Below are 17,924 nucleotides of genomic sequence, written 5' to 3'. Positions count from 1 at the left end.
TCAAACCAAACAGGGGCACTAGGTGCAACCTTGACGTGGCCTAACATTCCCATCTATCGCCACCCCCTCTGACAGTTGTTGGTTCACAGGGGGAAAGTATTTGGAAAAGTGCACTGAAAAGTTTGGTTGCGCGAAGGGTGCACAGTGCCTGTGCTTGGGTTGTTGGTGTTGACTGACTCCCTTTAAAAGGGAACAATCAGCGCAGAATGACTGTTCAAACCAAGCAGAGGCTCTGTGCTTCAGGGAGTGGATAATCATTTAAATAGACCTTCCTTGCTTGGTTTTCATTTATGTCCACCCTTCTCTGGCTCTACAAAGCCATAGCTGTCAAAGATGGGGGTGCAGATTGAGGGAATACAAGCACGTGGGAAGGTGTATATAAATGGTTGGCCCCGTCATGAAGCAGCGAACCGTGGCGCTTAGTTTGAACAGTATATGGTGACAGTCCCTTTAAATAGGCTCAACTGCAATTCCAATATTGCCCCGACGTGTGTGGTGCCATTACTGCTATGTTCTCTAGTGTTCTACAATCCTTTTAGACAGTATTTGGGGAGCTTCCATATATTTCGTTACTGGCAAAGAGAAATTGGGGGAGTAGACAGGATAGATCATCTTAATGCTTATTTGCCACTTTAATGTAAAATCGGCATCACCCTAAATATTAGAGCTGATTGAATGTTGGTTTTGAAGCATACATTAGACTGCATGCACACTGGTGTTGCTACATCCGATACACATCTGCCACTAGTTACCACGCAAGGAAATAAGAACCCATCACCCAAAACTTCTGAACACTACTGTCTATGCAGCCCAAAACGAAAATATACCATTAGGTGTCGGTACTGTTACCAGGTGCATATACCCCTTTTAAAATGGCTTCTCGATTATACGAGATAAAAAGCAGTTCTATCCTAAAGCTATACAGCTCACAATAAAGTTATACTTCATCAGTCACGATACAATATACAAGTTACTAGCCACTCGTGATGAAAGCAATGCTTGTTAGATTTTGACATGATTTAAAAAAAAACTGTTCTGGTAGCCCATGATTGGCGTGGGGGGGGGGGGGTAGTCAAGAACTGACTCCTAAGATACATGTAAAATAGCTCATTAATTAAAATACTTGGAGCCCAACATGGCTGCCTTATCGGCTACTGGAAGATTTTACAACAAGAGCCGCTGAGCACCTTCATTAATACTGGAAACACGCACTACATCCCCCCATAGCAATAACAAAAGGCATTACAATTTTTTTTTTTTTAATGCAAAAGGCCAAATTCTCTGCCATGATCCATTCAGAAACCTGCCAGCCGAGACCCTGGGAGATTATTTCCAATGATTGATGTATTGTAGCAGCATCTTATCTAGTGGAAGTAGTCCTTGGAAGACAGAATCCAAGCGTTGCATATGGGTTAACTAAGTTTTCTCCAATTGTTCCTGTTAATTAAAACCTTCCGGTGGGTGGCACGACCATGGCCACATAAGTCAAATATAAAAATAAAAACAAATGCTATGGGTTATAGAAGGCTCCTATTAGAGAAAACAAAAAAAAAAACTTAAAAAAAATAAAATAGTTAAATGGATTTGTGAACAACAGCATTAATAAGGCACAAGTTAACGGTCCAGACAACTGAAGGATTAAAATTGCAACGTTTAGTTTCTGTCTGTTGAAATGTTTTTGTGTTTTTTTTTTTCATAGATCTGCTAGAAAAAAAAAAAAAAAAAAAAAGTGTTTCAGATAAGGCTTAAAAATAAATCCTATCATAACATGAGACTATTGTGCAGTATCAGTGTCCTGTGTTGACTGTGTTCAGCAAACCCAGCAGTCTCATATGTTGCTTTCCTCCTCTTTCACCACTTCATCAGAATTCTGAGGAAGGACTGAGAGTTCATTGTTGACTTTGTGTTCGGCTTCTCCACCATTTGCCTCCTGGCTTTTCTTTTTCTCTTCAGCTTTTTGCTCTCTTGCTACAAGTCTGTAGTGGATGGTCATTCCAATAAAGAGGTAGATGGAAGCAATGATCAGCACGATCCCACAAGCTCGGTAAGTGTACTCGTAGTCTCCATACACATCGTGCAGTCTACCTAGAAGTCAAAACATCACACAGAAAGTCAGCAGTAGACCAGCCTGGACTTTATGTCTATATGAGCAAAATCAAGCCTATGAATCTAGTAACGGAAAGAGATTATTTAAAAGTGATATTCTAATTCCAGCAAATAGCCCAGTATACAAAGAATAAGTTATGTAGAATTTAGTATGATTTCTTTATTAATTAATCAGTATTTTCAAAATTTCTGCTTGCCACTATTAGGAAAATGCGTGGACACTACACCATTTTCAGATTAACTGCATATATTCTTCATAATTTACTGGAATTACAAAACTTTTACATCAAAACAGTGAGGCACACATTCCTATACTGCATCCATCTCCGATCACTGCGCATAGAAAAATCATTTACCCAAAAAGTAGCTGTATAAGGCTTAAGGGGAATACAACCCAAATGAGTGTGAGCTCTTGCCGTATACACCTGTGCCTCTACCAGCATCTCCCAGTCAAGCCCTTTGGAAAAATGATTGTTTTGTTCTGGTCAAATAATGAATATATGCAATTAATCTGAAAATTATGCAATGTCCTAAGGTTTTCGTCATTAGATGGAATTCAGTATATAAGTTTTTAGAGGATCTTGGCTAGCAAGTGGGTGATAGTGGCTGTGAAGCAAACTGTCTTCGCTAACTGATAAATTGGACATCATTTGATGGGAACCATCTGTGGGCGCAACAGGCCCCCCAGAGTTGATGTGCAAGGCCAGATTAGATGTGTTACATGCTAGAATTAGTGCATAAATTAGGGACTGAGGAGACAATGGACCCAGATTTCCCACACTTCCCTGTTAATTTTGTGGATACATATTGTATGCCAGTCATGCAATTGGGACAAAGCTGCATGTCCTCTTACAAATGCTAAATAGTTTATGGGCCCCATACACTGGCAAATTGACCGAACCAGCCGATATCGACAGTGTCAGCTGATTGTCTAATGTCTAACAGGCTGCCGCCAGTTGACTGTAGGGAGAGAGGTTGATGATGCCATGCCTGATTTCAGACTGCCAATCTCGTTCTGAGGTAAGCCACCGGCCAAAGGGTCAGCCTGCAGCTTTCACAGAACACCGAAGTGCTCGGCCAAGTGAGCATACCTGTGTTTTTCAAGACAGGCAAAAGGCCGTCGTCCAAATGTTGGTCCGACAGCTGTCTAATTATTTTTATATGTACGAGCTTCTATCTTTTTGGGAATAAATACTGAAGGTCCCCATTAGGTTATGAGAAGCATACATCTTAAAAAACGTTATGATCAATACAAAAGATATAAAAGGCTATTACAACATTTGTGAAAAGCAAAATGCCATATAACCTAACCGTCGACTTAATGTTAGGTGTCATCCAATGGAGAGGTAAAGCATACTATACATTAAAGTGTACTTTAGTCAAAAACGCACTATAGAATGCCAATGTATAAAAGACAGCAATCATGTTCCAATTATTCTTACCTAAAAGGGGTGGTCCAAGGAGGACAGGGCAGCACTCCACAATGGTCACCAATCCAACAGCACTGGAAAATCTCTGTGCACCAACCAAGTCCATCAAAGTTTCAAAGAGGACTGAGCTTAGCCAACCAAAAGCAAATCCAAAAAAGGCAGCATATAAGGCAAAACCTAAATAATTTGTTGATATGGGAGCCAAAAGGTGACATATCCCATTGAGAAGTACAGCAATGGCAAAGAAATACTGAATTTTTGGTCTGATCCACTTAGTATTGGCTACCAGCCCCATGGATGGTCTTGCAACCATATCGACAAACGCAAGGATAGAAAGCAAGAAGGCAGCAGACTCATTTGAAATATTCTTGCTTTTTGCATAATTGCTAAGGAAGACTAAAGGTGCAAAAAGTCCAAAGAACATGATTGTGTGCCCAGAAAGGTAAATCAGAAATCCCCGATGGGTAAAAAGAGAGAAGTCCAGAAATTTGTTGATTGTCTGAAAAAAGGTTGGCTTTGTTTTTGCCTTGCCATCAATTAGATCTTTATTAACATCCCCATCATCCTTTGAGGCGCATTTCCCAGCTTCTTCCAAAACCTCCTTGGTCACCTTCTTTTTCAAGTCCTCGGGTTTTGGTCCAATGGGACGCATTAAAGAACCTGCAACACAGCAATTCAGCAGAAGACCACCCAGGATCAAGAAGCTTCCTCTCCACCCAAAGATGTTATAAAAGTATTGATTCATTGGAGCCAATGTTGACAAAAATACTGGGCTTCCTGCCATGGCAAGTCCATTAGCTATTGGTCTTTTCTTAAAGAAGTATTTTCCAATCATTGTTAGAGCTGGATTCAAGTTGAAGGCCAGACCAAATCCTGTGGATAAAAAAAAAAAAAATTCCAAGATGTTTATTGCATTACACTAACTTGTAAGTTAGGGTACTGTCACACATTGAAATTTCCATCGCTACGACGTTACGATTCGTGACGTTCTAGCGATATCGTTACGATATCGCTGTGTCTGACACGCTACTGCGATCAGACACCCTGCTGAGAATCGTACGTCGTAGCAGATCGTTTGGAACTTTCTTTCGTCGCTTGATCACCCGCTGACATCGCTGGATCGTTGTGTGTGACAGCGATCCAGCGATGTCTTCGCTTGTAACCAGGGTAAACATCGGGTAACTAAGCGCAGGGCCGCGCTTAGTAACCCGATGTTTACCCTGGTTACAAGCGTAAACGTAAAAAAACAAACCGTACATGCTCACCCGTCGGTGTCCTTCAGGTCCCTTGCCGTCTGCTTCCTGCTCTGAGTGCCGGCCGGAAAGTGAGAGCAGATCACAGCGGTGCTGCGCTCTGCTCTCACTGTACGGCTGCACTCAGAGCAGGAAGCAGACGGCAAGGGACCTGAAGGACACCGACGGGTGAGTATGTACTGTTTGTTTTTTTACATTTACGCTGGTAACCAGGGTAAACATCGGGTTACTAAGCGCGGCCCTGCGCTTAGTTACCCGATGTTTACCCTGGTTACCCGGGGACTTCGGCATCGCTCCAGCGCCGTGATTGCAACGTGTGACCGCAGTCTACGACGCTGGAGCGATGATTATACGACGCTGCGACGTCACGAATCGTGCCGTCGCAGCGATGAAAATTTCAATGTGTGACAGTACCCTTAGACATTTGTATTTATTTATTTTAAGAACACAAAAAAAAACCCAACACTAAATCCTTTACGAATCCTCCTGTTCTGATGCTTACTTCATCCTTGTCTCTTCTTCTGGAAAACGTCTCAACATTGCCGAATTGCCTGCCTAGCCAATCAATGAAAGCAGTGATGACCTGCCGGGGCCAACTATTGGCCGTTTGAGACATATTGAATACAACAAGACACCAGCAAGGACCAGGAAAGCATCAAGACAAGAGCAGCACGAGAAGTGTCAAGGGTATCTGAGCTCATTAAGTACATTAATAGCACTGATTCCAATGAATTTTAGGCTTTATAAAAACATCTGATCTGCTGTAAAATTGCAAAATTACTGTGATGTGCAAGAAACTTTAAAAGCTGGATAGTAAACGTGTTCGTTTGGAAGATGTCATTTGTGAAGGGAGCCTAGTAGGTCTGTATCAAGATGTAATAGGGGAAAATAAAAAAGTTTGTAAAGGAGAACATTAATTAGCGTGCAATCCTACATTACGTGGACTCCTGGACCTAGTGAGCTACGAGTGCATGTGTAATAGAAAAGCTCAAGAGATTCAAGAGTAATACTGCTAGACGTGCACAAGCTAATATCTCACCATGCAAAAAAACATTGTATTCTTCAGAGAACGCATATACCGTATTTTTCTGACCATAAGACGCACTTTTTTTCCTCCAAATTTGGGAGGAAAGTGTGGGTGCGTCTTATGGTAGGTATGTAGCATGTGGGGAGGGGTTGCAGCAGCAAGTGGGATCGCACTGTTATCCCACTTCAGGAGGCAGAAAAATGTCCCCACTGCCGGGAATCAGCGATGGGGAAATCATGTGGTCCCGATGATTAAGTGCAGTGAATATTCATTAGCTACTCCCCGCCCACCTATCAGCTGAGCGGTGAGCCGGGAGCAGCAAATGAATACTGCACTTAAGCAGGGACACACATGGTTTCCTCAGCGCTGATTCCTGCAGCAGCTGGGGAGATCTGTGTGCCCAGGGGAGGAGGAGGCAGCAGCAGCAGGGTCCGGGGGAGAGGAGAACGCTGCCTGCCTACCTGCCTGGGCTGGAGCTGAGTGTTGTGCAGTGTGCACAAGGAGGACCTGTGATGATGTCAGAAGTGGGCGGGCTGGAGCATCACATGGCAGCACAGAGCCCTCCCTCTTCTTGACATCACAGGTCCTTCAGACTCCAACACTAGAATCTGCTGGCTTCCATTACCTGTGCTGTGGAAAGGCAACAAGAGGGAGGGCTCTGTGTGTGCAGCCATGGGATGCTTTCACCTCACCACAGTGGCTGGCTGGCTGCCACAAATAAGAGGTTAGTCTTTCCAAAACACAATAAAGCACTCTGCCACTCCTTTAGTGAACTAACTCCCAGCATGTCATAGGATCTGCAGGACATGCTGGGAGTTATAGTTCTCCCATGGGATTTTAAAGCAGCACTCCAGTGTTATTTTGCAGTGCTGGAGTGGTGCTTTCAATATAAGCCCTGTGCCCCCATTCTTATACTCACCCTCCAGCATCTTAATATAGTACTTCACAGACACCACACTGGTCCCGCAGCTTCCAACATAATAACATACTATTATATATAACACCACCACATATAATAGTATGTTATTAAATATTTTACCACATTTTTTTGCTTCAAATATTTTTTTCCCTATTTTCCACCTCTAAAACCTGCGTGCGCCTTATAGTCCGAAAAATACGGTAGTCAGATTGCATACAAAAAAAAAAAAAAAAAAAACTTACCGCCAATAACACCAATGCAAAAGTATAACTGGCTCACAGTATTACAAAATGAGGCTCCAATTAAACCAATGCCTGAAAGAAGGCCCCCACCAATCATGATAGGTCGGCTTCCATATTTGTTCACCAAAACACTGCTTATGGGACCTAAGAAATCAGAGGGGTGAAAAGAGTTACATGGTTTTATAAAACATTAAAAGCAACTTTTAGCACATGAATCCAAAAAAGTAAACCGATAGTAATGTAAGATGGTTGAATAGTGATTGTTATATCCTAACATCAGACATTGGTTAGTGTTCACACAGATAATAGATGTGATAAAGGGCTATTCCCAACTGGGCACTAACAGCATGTAACATGACAATGTTCATATACCGTACTTGTATATTTATATATAAACCAGATAACATCATTCAGAGATACCAAGGCCCCGTTGATTGTGCTTTTTTTGTCTAGTTGTGGGCCTTTATTTTACTTTGCAAGCAATTCTACTTTGTATCTGCTTGCCTATTTTTGTTGGTTTTCTCGATTTGTGGGCAAACGTTAATGATTCCAGATTCACTCCTTTCACCTATGGTATCTTTCATAGTACAGAGTTTGTGACTTGGCACCAAATAGTGACTTTTTTTAATAATGTTACTTGTTTTGGACAATTTTTCAAACATTACAAACACTTAAAGGGAACCTGTCACCCCCAAAATCGAAGGTGAGCTAAGCCCACCAGCATCAGGGGCTTATTTACAGCATTCTGGAATGTTGTAGATAAGCCCCCGATGTATCCTGAAAGATGAGAAAAAGAGGATAGATTATACTCACCCAGGCCCGGGTCCGATCCGGTGCCTCCCATCTTCTTACGATGACGTCCTCTTCTGGTCTTCACGCTGCGGCTCCGGCGCAGGCGTACTTTGTCTGCCCTGTTGAGGGCAGAGCAAAGTACTGCAGTGTGTAGGCGCCGGGAAAGGGTCAGAGAGGCTGTCAACCCTCAGCTGTCCGCGTTAGCAAGGCTGGTTATCAAGAATAGAGGGGAATCCACGCAGATTTTTCTATATTAAAATTTTAAAAACCTGCACGGGTCCCTCCCCCCATTTCTGACAACCAGCCAAGCTAAAGCATACTACCGGGAGATGGTATTCTCAGGCTATTGCTCCCCTACAGCCTAAAAATAGCAGCCGCCCCAGAAAAGGTGCATCTTTAGATGCGCCAATTCTGACACTTTGCCCGGCTCTTCCCACTTGCCATGTGGCAGTGGCAAGTGAGGTTCATATTTGTGGGGTTGATGTCACCTTTGTATTGTCAGGTGACATCAAGGCTACGGCTTAATAATGGAGAGGCGTCTCAAACGTTAATGGAATTCAAAATGATTTGTTCCAGTTCATCACCAAGCCAGAATATTTTCCAATCGCCTTCATTGCAGCAGGCAGGGAATCGGAAGCTCTGGCCAAGAATAATAGTGTCATCAGCATAAAGGGCAACTTTCTCCTCTACATTCCCTCTATGAAACCTAACTATAGCTGGATGTCCTCTGATAATCGCAGCTAGGGGCTCAATGGCCAATGCAAAGAGCAGGGGGAGACAGGGGCCAACCCTGCCTTGTGCCCCTTTCCAGTCCAAAGTCCGAAGTGAGGCATCCATTTAGTCTTATTCTAGCCATCGGCCTTCCATATAATAAACCGCCCACAGAAATTGCCATTCGATGGAATCAAATGCCTTAGCGGCATCAAGCGAACATATAATCCAGTCCCCTTCATTATCCACCGGTAGTTGAAGGTTAAAGGGAGTTTGTCACCCCCCAGGGCTTTTTTAAGTAAAAGCCACCTTCAGCAGCACTAAACCTGCATTCTGTGAAAGTAGCTCTTATGTTTCTGATCCCTAGTAACACTGAAATATTGAATTTTATAAATTGCACCCTATATCTGTATTGAGTCCCAGAGGTATGGTGTCTCCCCCTGTTTCAGCTGCCTCCCAGCCGTCCATCATCCAGTTCTTGAGTCTGTGCGCCGCCTCCTGTGTTGCTGTTACATGCCCTGTGCCTGCCCCTATCTCCCTCCTCCTCTTTCCTCCCTCGGCAGCGTCTGATGAGCTGAGCTCCCCACACGCAGTTCACTGGCAGGTCAGCTCATCAGACGCTGCCGAGGGAGGAAAGAGAAAGAGGAGGAGGGAGATGGGGGCAGGCGCAGGGCATGCAACAGCAACCCAGGAGGTGACGCACAGACGCAAGAGGATTGTTCGGAAAAACGATTTGCTGCTCATATTTTAATGTTTTCAAATATTCTTCCCCCAAAGACTGCAAGCCTTTAAAAGTAGTAATGCACAATATTCTGCCGTTTTGAGCTAGGAAGAAGCTCCATACGCCAAGACACAAAATATTACCAACTGCTGACTAATAGGAAATTACTTTATAATTAAAAAAAAAAAAAAGGGACCATCTGAACCAAATCATACTGCCCCGAATTTGGACACCATAAATCAGAGACTAGGTCTATTATTACAAACTTGTGTTCAGTGTGTGTCAAAGTGTCTGCTAAAGCTGGGCCGAAAAAACAACAACAAAAAAAATATATATAAAGTCATTCAGCGTCCATTTGTAGTCCATGACTTTCCATCTGACAGCAGTTGCACTGTGTGCTAGGGAGCAGCAGGCAGGAAAACCAATGGAAAAAATACGGTACTTTTACTCAAATGGAAAATATATTTAAACTGCGCAGATTGCAGGCTAGGAATAAAATAATCATGGTTCTCTGAAACATTTAGGGAAGGACAGGAGTGTGTAAGAGATATTATAAGGGAAGTGAGGATGGTAAGGAGACGTGCCAACTGGTCATTTGACCCGGCCTGGTAAATGAATAAACCCAAGCTAAAAAGTTGTGCAACAGAGGAAGGATGATCAGGTCAATGCTTAAAGAGCAACCGTCACAATATTTAGGCCATGTTCACACGATCCTTTTTTTGATCCTTTTTTTTTCAGGTCCTGATTTGGAAAATCCGCAGTGCAAAACAGCACTGCTGATTTTCCGACTGTTTCTTCTGCGGATTCCTCTGCGGGTTTTCAACAGCACTTTCCTATTGGTGCATGTTGAAAACAGGAGCGGAATCCGCAGAAAGAATAGACATGGTACTTCTTTTTTTCTGCAGGCAAATCCGCGTGGATTTGCCTGGGAAAAAAAAAGGATAGTGGGCACAGCGGATTTTGTTTTCCATAGGGTAACATTGTACTGTACCCTGCATGGAAAACGTCTGCGGATCCGCAGCAAAAAAAGGATCGTGTGAACAAGCCCTTAATAGGTGGAAAGAAGCTTGGTAATACATCTTGATAAGAGAAATCCACTTTTCCCCACCTGGACCGATCATTCTCCATTCACAGCATCTTCTTCAGTGAATTCAGATTTTTTGCATTACTAAGACAGATGAGAGATGGGGCTCAAACTTCTATGGAACGTGCAGTGGAAGATGTGTCTGCCGTTAAATCCTCCCCTCTCCATAGAATTGTAAGGGCACCAACTGTCAGCTTTTATTTCAGTAATGGGAAAAATTTTTACTTGAATACAGATTTTACCCATGAACTGAGTGAAAGATGAATCCAAGAGGACAAAAGCACGCTGTAATATATCTTTTCAAGGCAAAGTTATATTCAAGCTTTAGGAAATAAAAATAAAGTGACGGTTACCCTATAAATTGTTGCCATATTTCTATGGGTTAAGGTCAAGGTCAGGATACCCACTGTATAAAAGCCTTTTATCAGCAGAAGTAGAGAAGCGGTGGGGGGGGGGGTTGAGTGCACAATATGGTGACCCTATTTAAGGACGAGACAAAGTAAGTAAGAGGTGTTGCACACCTAGGGGGTTGTATGGTGCCCGTGTATTACCCCAGGTAATACGTTCTCCAAATAGGCAATAAAAGCACTTTAAAGATGGACAGAGTGGACGAAAGTCTCTAGTTGCAAGGCAATTCAATTAAGGTGCTTTTATTCAGAAGACGCACTCCAACACCGCACCAGCGTCTTAAAAAAAAAAAAAAAACAGATCTGCGTTTTTTAGAACTTAATAAAGATGCAGATACGTAGTTGAAACATGTTGCCTGAATAAAATAACCTTCATTAAACTACCTTGCAGCCAGAGACTCTTCCATCCGTGCAGCCTATCTTCACAGCGCCTTTATTCTCTATACGGAAAATGGTTGTCAGATGTAGCCATTTTAAAAAATGCAACATCAGCACCTTAGTATAGGCTATCTACTATATAATTGTCTAAGGGTCTCTTCTGTCTGTCACGGAAATCCCAAGTCGCTGATTGTTTTGCCGCGACCAATCAGCGACTGGCACAGTCCGGCGGCAAAATGGCCGCTCCTTACTCCCCGCAGTCAGTGCCCGCTCCATACTCCCCGCTCAAACAAGGTTAATGGCAGTGTTAACGGACAGTGTTATGCCGCGGTGTAACGCACTCCGTTAACCCTGCTATTAACCCTGTGTGACCAACTTTTTACTATTGATGCTGCCTATGCAGCATCAATAGTAAAAAGATCTAATGTTAAAAATAAAAAATAGTTATATACTCAGCCTCTGTCAGCCCCTCGGATCCAGAACAGGCCTTTCCCGCTCCTCGCGACGCCCCGGTGACCGCTCCATGCATTGCGGTCTCGCGAGACCGCAATGCACTCTTGGGACCGGAGCGCGCGAGGAGCATCGGTAAACGCTTCGCCTGGATCCGGGGGCCAACGGAAGGCGAGTATATCACTATATTTTATTTTAATTCTTTTTTTTAACAGGGATATGATGCCCACAGTGCTATACACTACATGGCCTGTGCTATACACTACGTGGCCTGTGCTATACACTACGTGGCCGGCCGCGAACAATCAGCGACAGGCGCAGGATTTGAACCACGCTTCGCTAATTGGTCGCTGTTAGCCGAATCCTGTGTATTCAATTTATTTTAAAATCTTCATAAATAAACTACATACATATTCTAGAATACCCGATGCGTAAGAATCGGGCTACCATCTAGTCTACTATATAATTGTCTAAAGGTCACTTCCGTCTTTCTGTCTGTCTTGGAAATCCCGTCGCTGATTGGTCGTGACCGCGACCAATCAGCGACGGGGCACAGTCCGGCGGCAAAATGGCCGCTCCTTACTCCCCGCAGTCAGTGCCCGGCGCCTGCTTCATAATCCCCTCCAGTCAGAGCTCACAAAGGGTTAATGGCAGCGTTAACGGACCGCGTTATGCCGCGGTGTAACGCATTCCGTTAACGCTGCTATTAACCCTGTGTGACTGACTTTACTATTGATGCCAATAGTAAAAAGATCTAATGTTAAAAATAATAATAATAAAAAAAAGTCATATACTCACCCTCCGTTGGCCCCCTGGTTCCAGCCGAGGCCTTTCCCGCTCCTCGCGGCGCTCCAGTGACCGATCCATGCATTGTGGTCTCGCGAGATGATGACGTAGCGGTCTTGCGAGACCGCTTTGTCATCATCTCGTGAGACCGCAATGCACTCTTGGGACCGGAACGTCGCGAGGAGCCTCGGCTGGATCGGGGGGGGGGGCGACGGAGGGTGAGTATATAACTATCTTTTGTTTTTGTTTTTTTTTAACAGGGATATGGTGCCCACATTGCTATATACTACGTGGGTTGTGTTAGATACTGCGTGAGCTGTGTTATATACTACATCTCTGTGCTATATACTATGTGGCTGTGGTATATATTGCGTGGCTGGGCAATATACTACGTCTCTAGGATATACACTACGTGGCTGTCTGTTACGTGGGCTGTGCTATATACTATGTAATAGATATATAGATATATATATACACACACACACACAAAATAGCACAACTATATTGCTTTGAAATCTTCCTGTAAACCACTGGCATTGATGTAGAGTGTGTATGCATTTCCCTCAGAAAGAGGTACGATACATTAATTATACATAAGGCCATGCCTGACACTCCAGAAAAAAATGAGCAACAAATCCAGAGCGTGAGAGTGAACAGGCAGTGAACCTGCCGAGGATCAGGCCATGGCTTGGGGAGGGGCTGCTGGATACAAAGATCATTCTGTAAGTCCAACACTCGCCAACTTCTGCAGCACGAGGCTGTACGGCTCTCTCAAGTTCCAGGATATCGGGCACTTTCTGAATCCATTAACAAATTAATTCGCATTTTATCATGTACATTACAGGGGTAAAAAAAAAACAAAAAAAAAAAACGGGTAGTCGCTAATACATGGCATATGGACATCACAGAAGCTGGAAAAGTGCCCTGCTGGCAGTGACTGGCAAATAATGCTGGTTGTAGGACCCAGGTTCATTATTTCATCATCCTAGAGACCACCACTTGAAAGGGGGTTGTCTCTCATTTAAAGGGTTAATCTCAAAATAGTAACTCATCCCCTATCCATGCATTGTCTTGTGAGACTGTCAGAAAGGGCACCATCATTGGCTCTCTCTAGCAGTTCCACAGAGGATGAATGGAGTGGACATCAAGCATGGGATCCTCCAAGGCATTGAAGACCATGCTCTTTTGAGGCCTAGTCACTGGTTTCATAGCTCAAGATTGTTGCAGGACCCAGCAGTGGGTCCGTTATCTCCTTTCCTATACGCAGGGGATAGCCCCATACAGCCTCATGAACATGATAGAACGACAAGTTCCTGTGATAAATCACATTATGGAGCAGCGAGAGCTTGTTTGCTGCCGTTTTAGGCTTTACTGGGCATCATAAGATTATACCCAGGAAGCAACACTTCTAGAGAAGCGCATCTGTTGAGTACATGACTTCTGATGGTAGACTCCACAAAATCTTCATGAAAGTCAGACATGTATACAGCACGGGCTCAAATCTGTGTGAGGATATCTGGGTTGATTCTCAAGGAAAATGCTTTATCTGGCTCTACTCATGACTAGAGTTGAGCAAATATGTTCGGGTTTCCTCTTATTCGGCAAGCTGTAGCGCTTGCCGAATAAGCTGCAGAGGGAACCCAGCTTCCTGGATAGTGCGCCGCAGCTGCATGTGTCAGTCACGACATGCATAGAGAGCACAACAAACAGGCTCTCCATGTAAGTGTCGTTAATGACACAGCCGCGACACATGCAGCTGCGGTGCCGATCAGCCGGCGCGCTCCAGGTATCCGGGTTCCCTCTGCAGCTTATTTGACAAGGGCTATATAGGTTGCTGAACAACACAACACAAACATTTGCTCATCTCTACTCATTACTGAAATTGGATTTACTACTAATTTTTGTGTTTTTATATGGCATGACAGTCTAAAACCATTAACAAACATTAAGCCCCATTACACATTAGATGGCCAACAGCTATCTTTCCAGTCGTTCCCATAAACAGTGACACGTTACCTTTGGATGCTTATTTCAGATTGGACTGTGGACAGGTCATCTTGGTGTCAATCATTGGGTAATAAAGCATGTCATATTACATTTAAGAAAATTTAAAAAAAAAAACAAAAAAAAAAAAAAACACAAGAATATTGTTTACCACCCTAATCCACCCCCCAATAATGTTAATAAAAGCCTTACCTCCAGCATACATCACAGCCAGCATGATTGAAGAAATCCATGAGACCTCACTACTTGTTGCTCCAAATATTACTTCTATGTCTTTAAAAAATACTGTAATTGATTTGGGAAAGGCGTAAGAGAAACCAATGGACACGAAAGCTCCAACAACCACCACCCAACCCCAGCCGCCTTCTGGCGGGGTGTAACCCATAGGTCCTCCAACTGCAGGTGGCATCTTGCTGCTGTTTTAATCTTTCTGAAAGAAAAAAAAAAATAAAAATAGTAATAATTATGTTGCACTGGACAATAGGTAAATGATGTGCAATTACATTCATTATTTGGGAAGGAGGCGTATTCCCTGGCTGTGTCAACAATGTATTTTCAGACTTTTCTTCTCCATGTCCCTGGATTTACTCAAATCATTCCCAAAGGTTATTTTCTATAAACTGCTTTCAATCCATTAAAGGGTTTGTCCTGTGTAAGAAGCAAGTTCTACAGTCGCTGCACAATACCTAGAGCCGCCGGCCAAGTCTAGATGGCATGTGACCACAAGTATGAAAATCTCCTACAAGCAGTCACGTGGCCGCTCACTCGCTCGAGGAATACAGGGGTATTGTGAGTACATCATACACGGTCACAATAAGAGTCTCCAGAATTTACTTCGAGTGGACAACCCCTTCTGCTTATTCATCCCTCCATCTGCAATTACAATGTGTTCTGCAGAGAAGGAGTTACACGGTTTAGTGCTGGAAACTATTATAAAAGATTGAGCCAAGAAGTACACAAGCAATTGTCAAAATTCCAGCACTCATGACCAAGCTTTACACTATGAGCACCAAGTATGGATGCCTTCTGTCTAACGTTAAGGAGGACAAGGTTATATTAACTAAGTTTCAGGAAGGGCAAGGGAGGACCGCCAGCAGCACGTCTTCATACATTAGCTACATGGCTCCTGAAAGCTGCCCAGCAATGACAGCCAAAAAGGAAAACTGCACATCCAGGGGAAGAAGGTTTCAAGGACTTTTCTAATAATTCGATCTGAAGACTGAGCAAAATCATAGAAACCAGGGGACCAGTGCATAAAAATCTGCAAGTACTTTGGACTGATGGGTTATATGAAAATTACTACATCGTCTCACTACAAAATTCAGGCTGGCTCCACGATTCCCCTCATAGGCTCCTAATACATGCAGCATTTAAGCCAAAAACAGCTCACCGAGAACTAAACGAAAAGCAGACGCACTACAACACTAACACTGCATTTGTGTAACCTCCGCTGGGTCGTCCTAAAGTCAGTAATTTCAATATCTGCTGAGCTACACCCTATCTGCAAACATGGGTGGGCGCACCATCAAAAGATAAGCAGCAATATTAAAAAGGAGTTGGCTGCTACTTTACATGTCCCTTTCGTGTAAACTAACTGGCATAGGTAAGCACTTGAATACCTTGCTTCCCCAAATTCTTCTGCTTGCAGGACCCCTGTGAGAGCCTCCTGGCTTCCCGTGAGGTCACATCAAAATCTCCCACAGTTCCGGAAACTCTTGGGTGGGCATGGCTCTATCCTGCAGAGTTTACACTCCTCTTGTACACGCTGCTGCAGACACAGCCCCTTTATATCTGTATTTATACATGTTGTGAGGCAGTGATGGGAGCCACATTCAAGGGTCGTTACGTTTCCCCAGGATGTCGCTGGACTCAAGATGAACCCACTGGAGAGCATTGTAATTACAACACAAAATAAAAGTACATGTGGACTGGATCCAGTTATTTGACCAAGTCATTTAGGAAAACCTGATATGGGCTTATTTTTTTTAAAGATCTGTACTAAAGTAATGGGACAGATCTTTGCCTCCAGTTGGGGTCTCAAGTGGCCCATGGCCACGATTCACATTTCAACCTGCAGGTACTGTAAGGTGTGTCAGTGTTGGTTCCATGTGCAGCAGAGCTGGAGGTTGTGTGTGCGACTGAACATAGACTAGAGCCTTGGGAAAAAGCCATTACCGAACCAGAGATTTCTATGGTGGTGCAGGCACCCACGGCATCACACTGGATACGGATGTACCAGATGATAACGCTTTGGGTTTATGTTGTAAGTTTTCAAATAAAGCCCTTTATGTAGAACTTACTTGGGTCATTGCCTCGTTATCATGCTTGTTTGAAAGCTGCTGCCTTATAATGTACACACACATTGCTGCATACCCTGCCATATACTCTCTTAAGGTACCTTCACACAACGATATCGTTAACGATATCGTTGCAACGTCACACTTTTTGTGACGTAGCAACGATCCCGCTAACGATCTCGTTATAGTGTGACAGCGACCAACGATCAGGCCCCTGCTGGGAGATCGTTGGTCGTAGGTAATGATCAGGACCTTTATTTGGTCGCTGATCACCCGCTGTCATCGCTGGATCGGCGTGTGTGACACCGATCCAGCGATGTGTTCACTTGTAACCAGGGTAAATATCGGGATACTGAGCGCAGGGCCGCACTTAGTAACCCGATATTTACCCTGGTTACCATTGTAAAAGTAAAAAAAAAAAAAACACTACATACTCACCTTCTGATGTCTATCACGTCCCCCGCCGGCGGCTTCCCTGCACTGAATGTGTCAGCGCCGGCCGTAAAGCAGAGCACAGCGGTGACGTCACCGCTGTGCTCTGCTTTACGGCCGGCGCTGACACATTCAGTGCAGGGAAGCCGCTGGCGGGGGACGTGATAGACATCAGAAGGTGAGTATGTAGTGTTTTTTTTTTTTTTTTTTCACTTTTACAATGGTAACCAGGGTAAATATCGGGTTACTAAGCGCGGCCCTGCACTTAGTAACCCAATGTTTACCCTGGTTACCCGGGTGCTGCAGGGGGACTTCGGCATCGTTGAAGACAGTTTCAACGATGCCGAAGTCATTCCCCTGATCGTTGGTCGCTGGAGAGAACTGTCTGTGTGACAGCTCCCCAGCGACCACACAACGACTTACCAACGATCACGGCCAGGTCGTATCTCTGGTTGTGATCGTTGGCAAGTCGTTTAGTGTAAAGGTACCGTCACTTTCTATTACATGAATACATTCACATATCTCTCCCCATCCAATCAATCTCCTTTATCTGTTATGGTGGGGGGGGGGGGGGGAGTAGGGGATAATAGTTATCAGGGCTCCTGATCTGGTGAATTATTTTTCCCTGTAACAGTGTCCAGTAGAGAAGATCATGCTGGGCCTGTGTGTGATGCCCAGTAAGGCTACTTTCACACTAGCGTCGTACAACGCACGACGAATTGCGTTGTTGCGACATACCGACGCAAGCAGTGAAAGCGCTGCACAACAGGGGCAGCAGATGCTGTTTTTCAACGCATCCGCTGCCCCATTGTGAGGTGCGGGGAGGAGGGGGCGAAGATCCGGCCGTGCATGCGCGGTCGGAAATGGCGGACACGACGCATCAAA

At 44.1% G+C, this 17,924-nt stretch overlaps 1 protein-coding gene across 1 annotated transcript in view; it reads right to left on the bottom strand.

Annotated features, from left to right (window-relative positions):
- Positions 1–494: 494 nt before the first annotated feature.
- The window catches only part of SLC16A1 (solute carrier family 16 member 1), a 31,788-nt gene continuing 14,358 nt past the window's right edge, over positions 495–17,924 (bottom strand). The window contains exons 2-5 of the mRNA XM_077294918.1: positions 14,503–14,740; positions 6,978–7,121; positions 3,549–4,409; positions 495–2,085 (exon numbers count right to left, since the gene is read on the bottom strand). Of these exons, the coding sequence (XP_077151033.1) occupies positions 1,829–2,085; positions 3,549–4,409; positions 6,978–7,121; positions 14,503–14,719 (1,479 nt within the window). The 5' untranslated portion in view covers positions 14,720–14,740 and the 3' untranslated portion in view covers positions 495–1,828. The remainder of the gene's footprint in view (positions 2,086–3,548; positions 4,410–6,977; positions 7,122–14,502; positions 14,741–17,924) is intronic.

This window comes from Ranitomeya variabilis, chromosome 3 (genome assembly GCF_051348905.1).
Source record: "Ranitomeya variabilis isolate aRanVar5 chromosome 3, aRanVar5.hap1, whole genome shotgun sequence".
NCBI classification, from domain to species: Eukaryota; Metazoa; Chordata; class Amphibia; order Anura; family Dendrobatidae; genus Ranitomeya; species Ranitomeya variabilis.
Note: the sequence above shows the minus strand (reverse complement) of the source record. Positions and strands in the feature narration are given on the sequence as shown.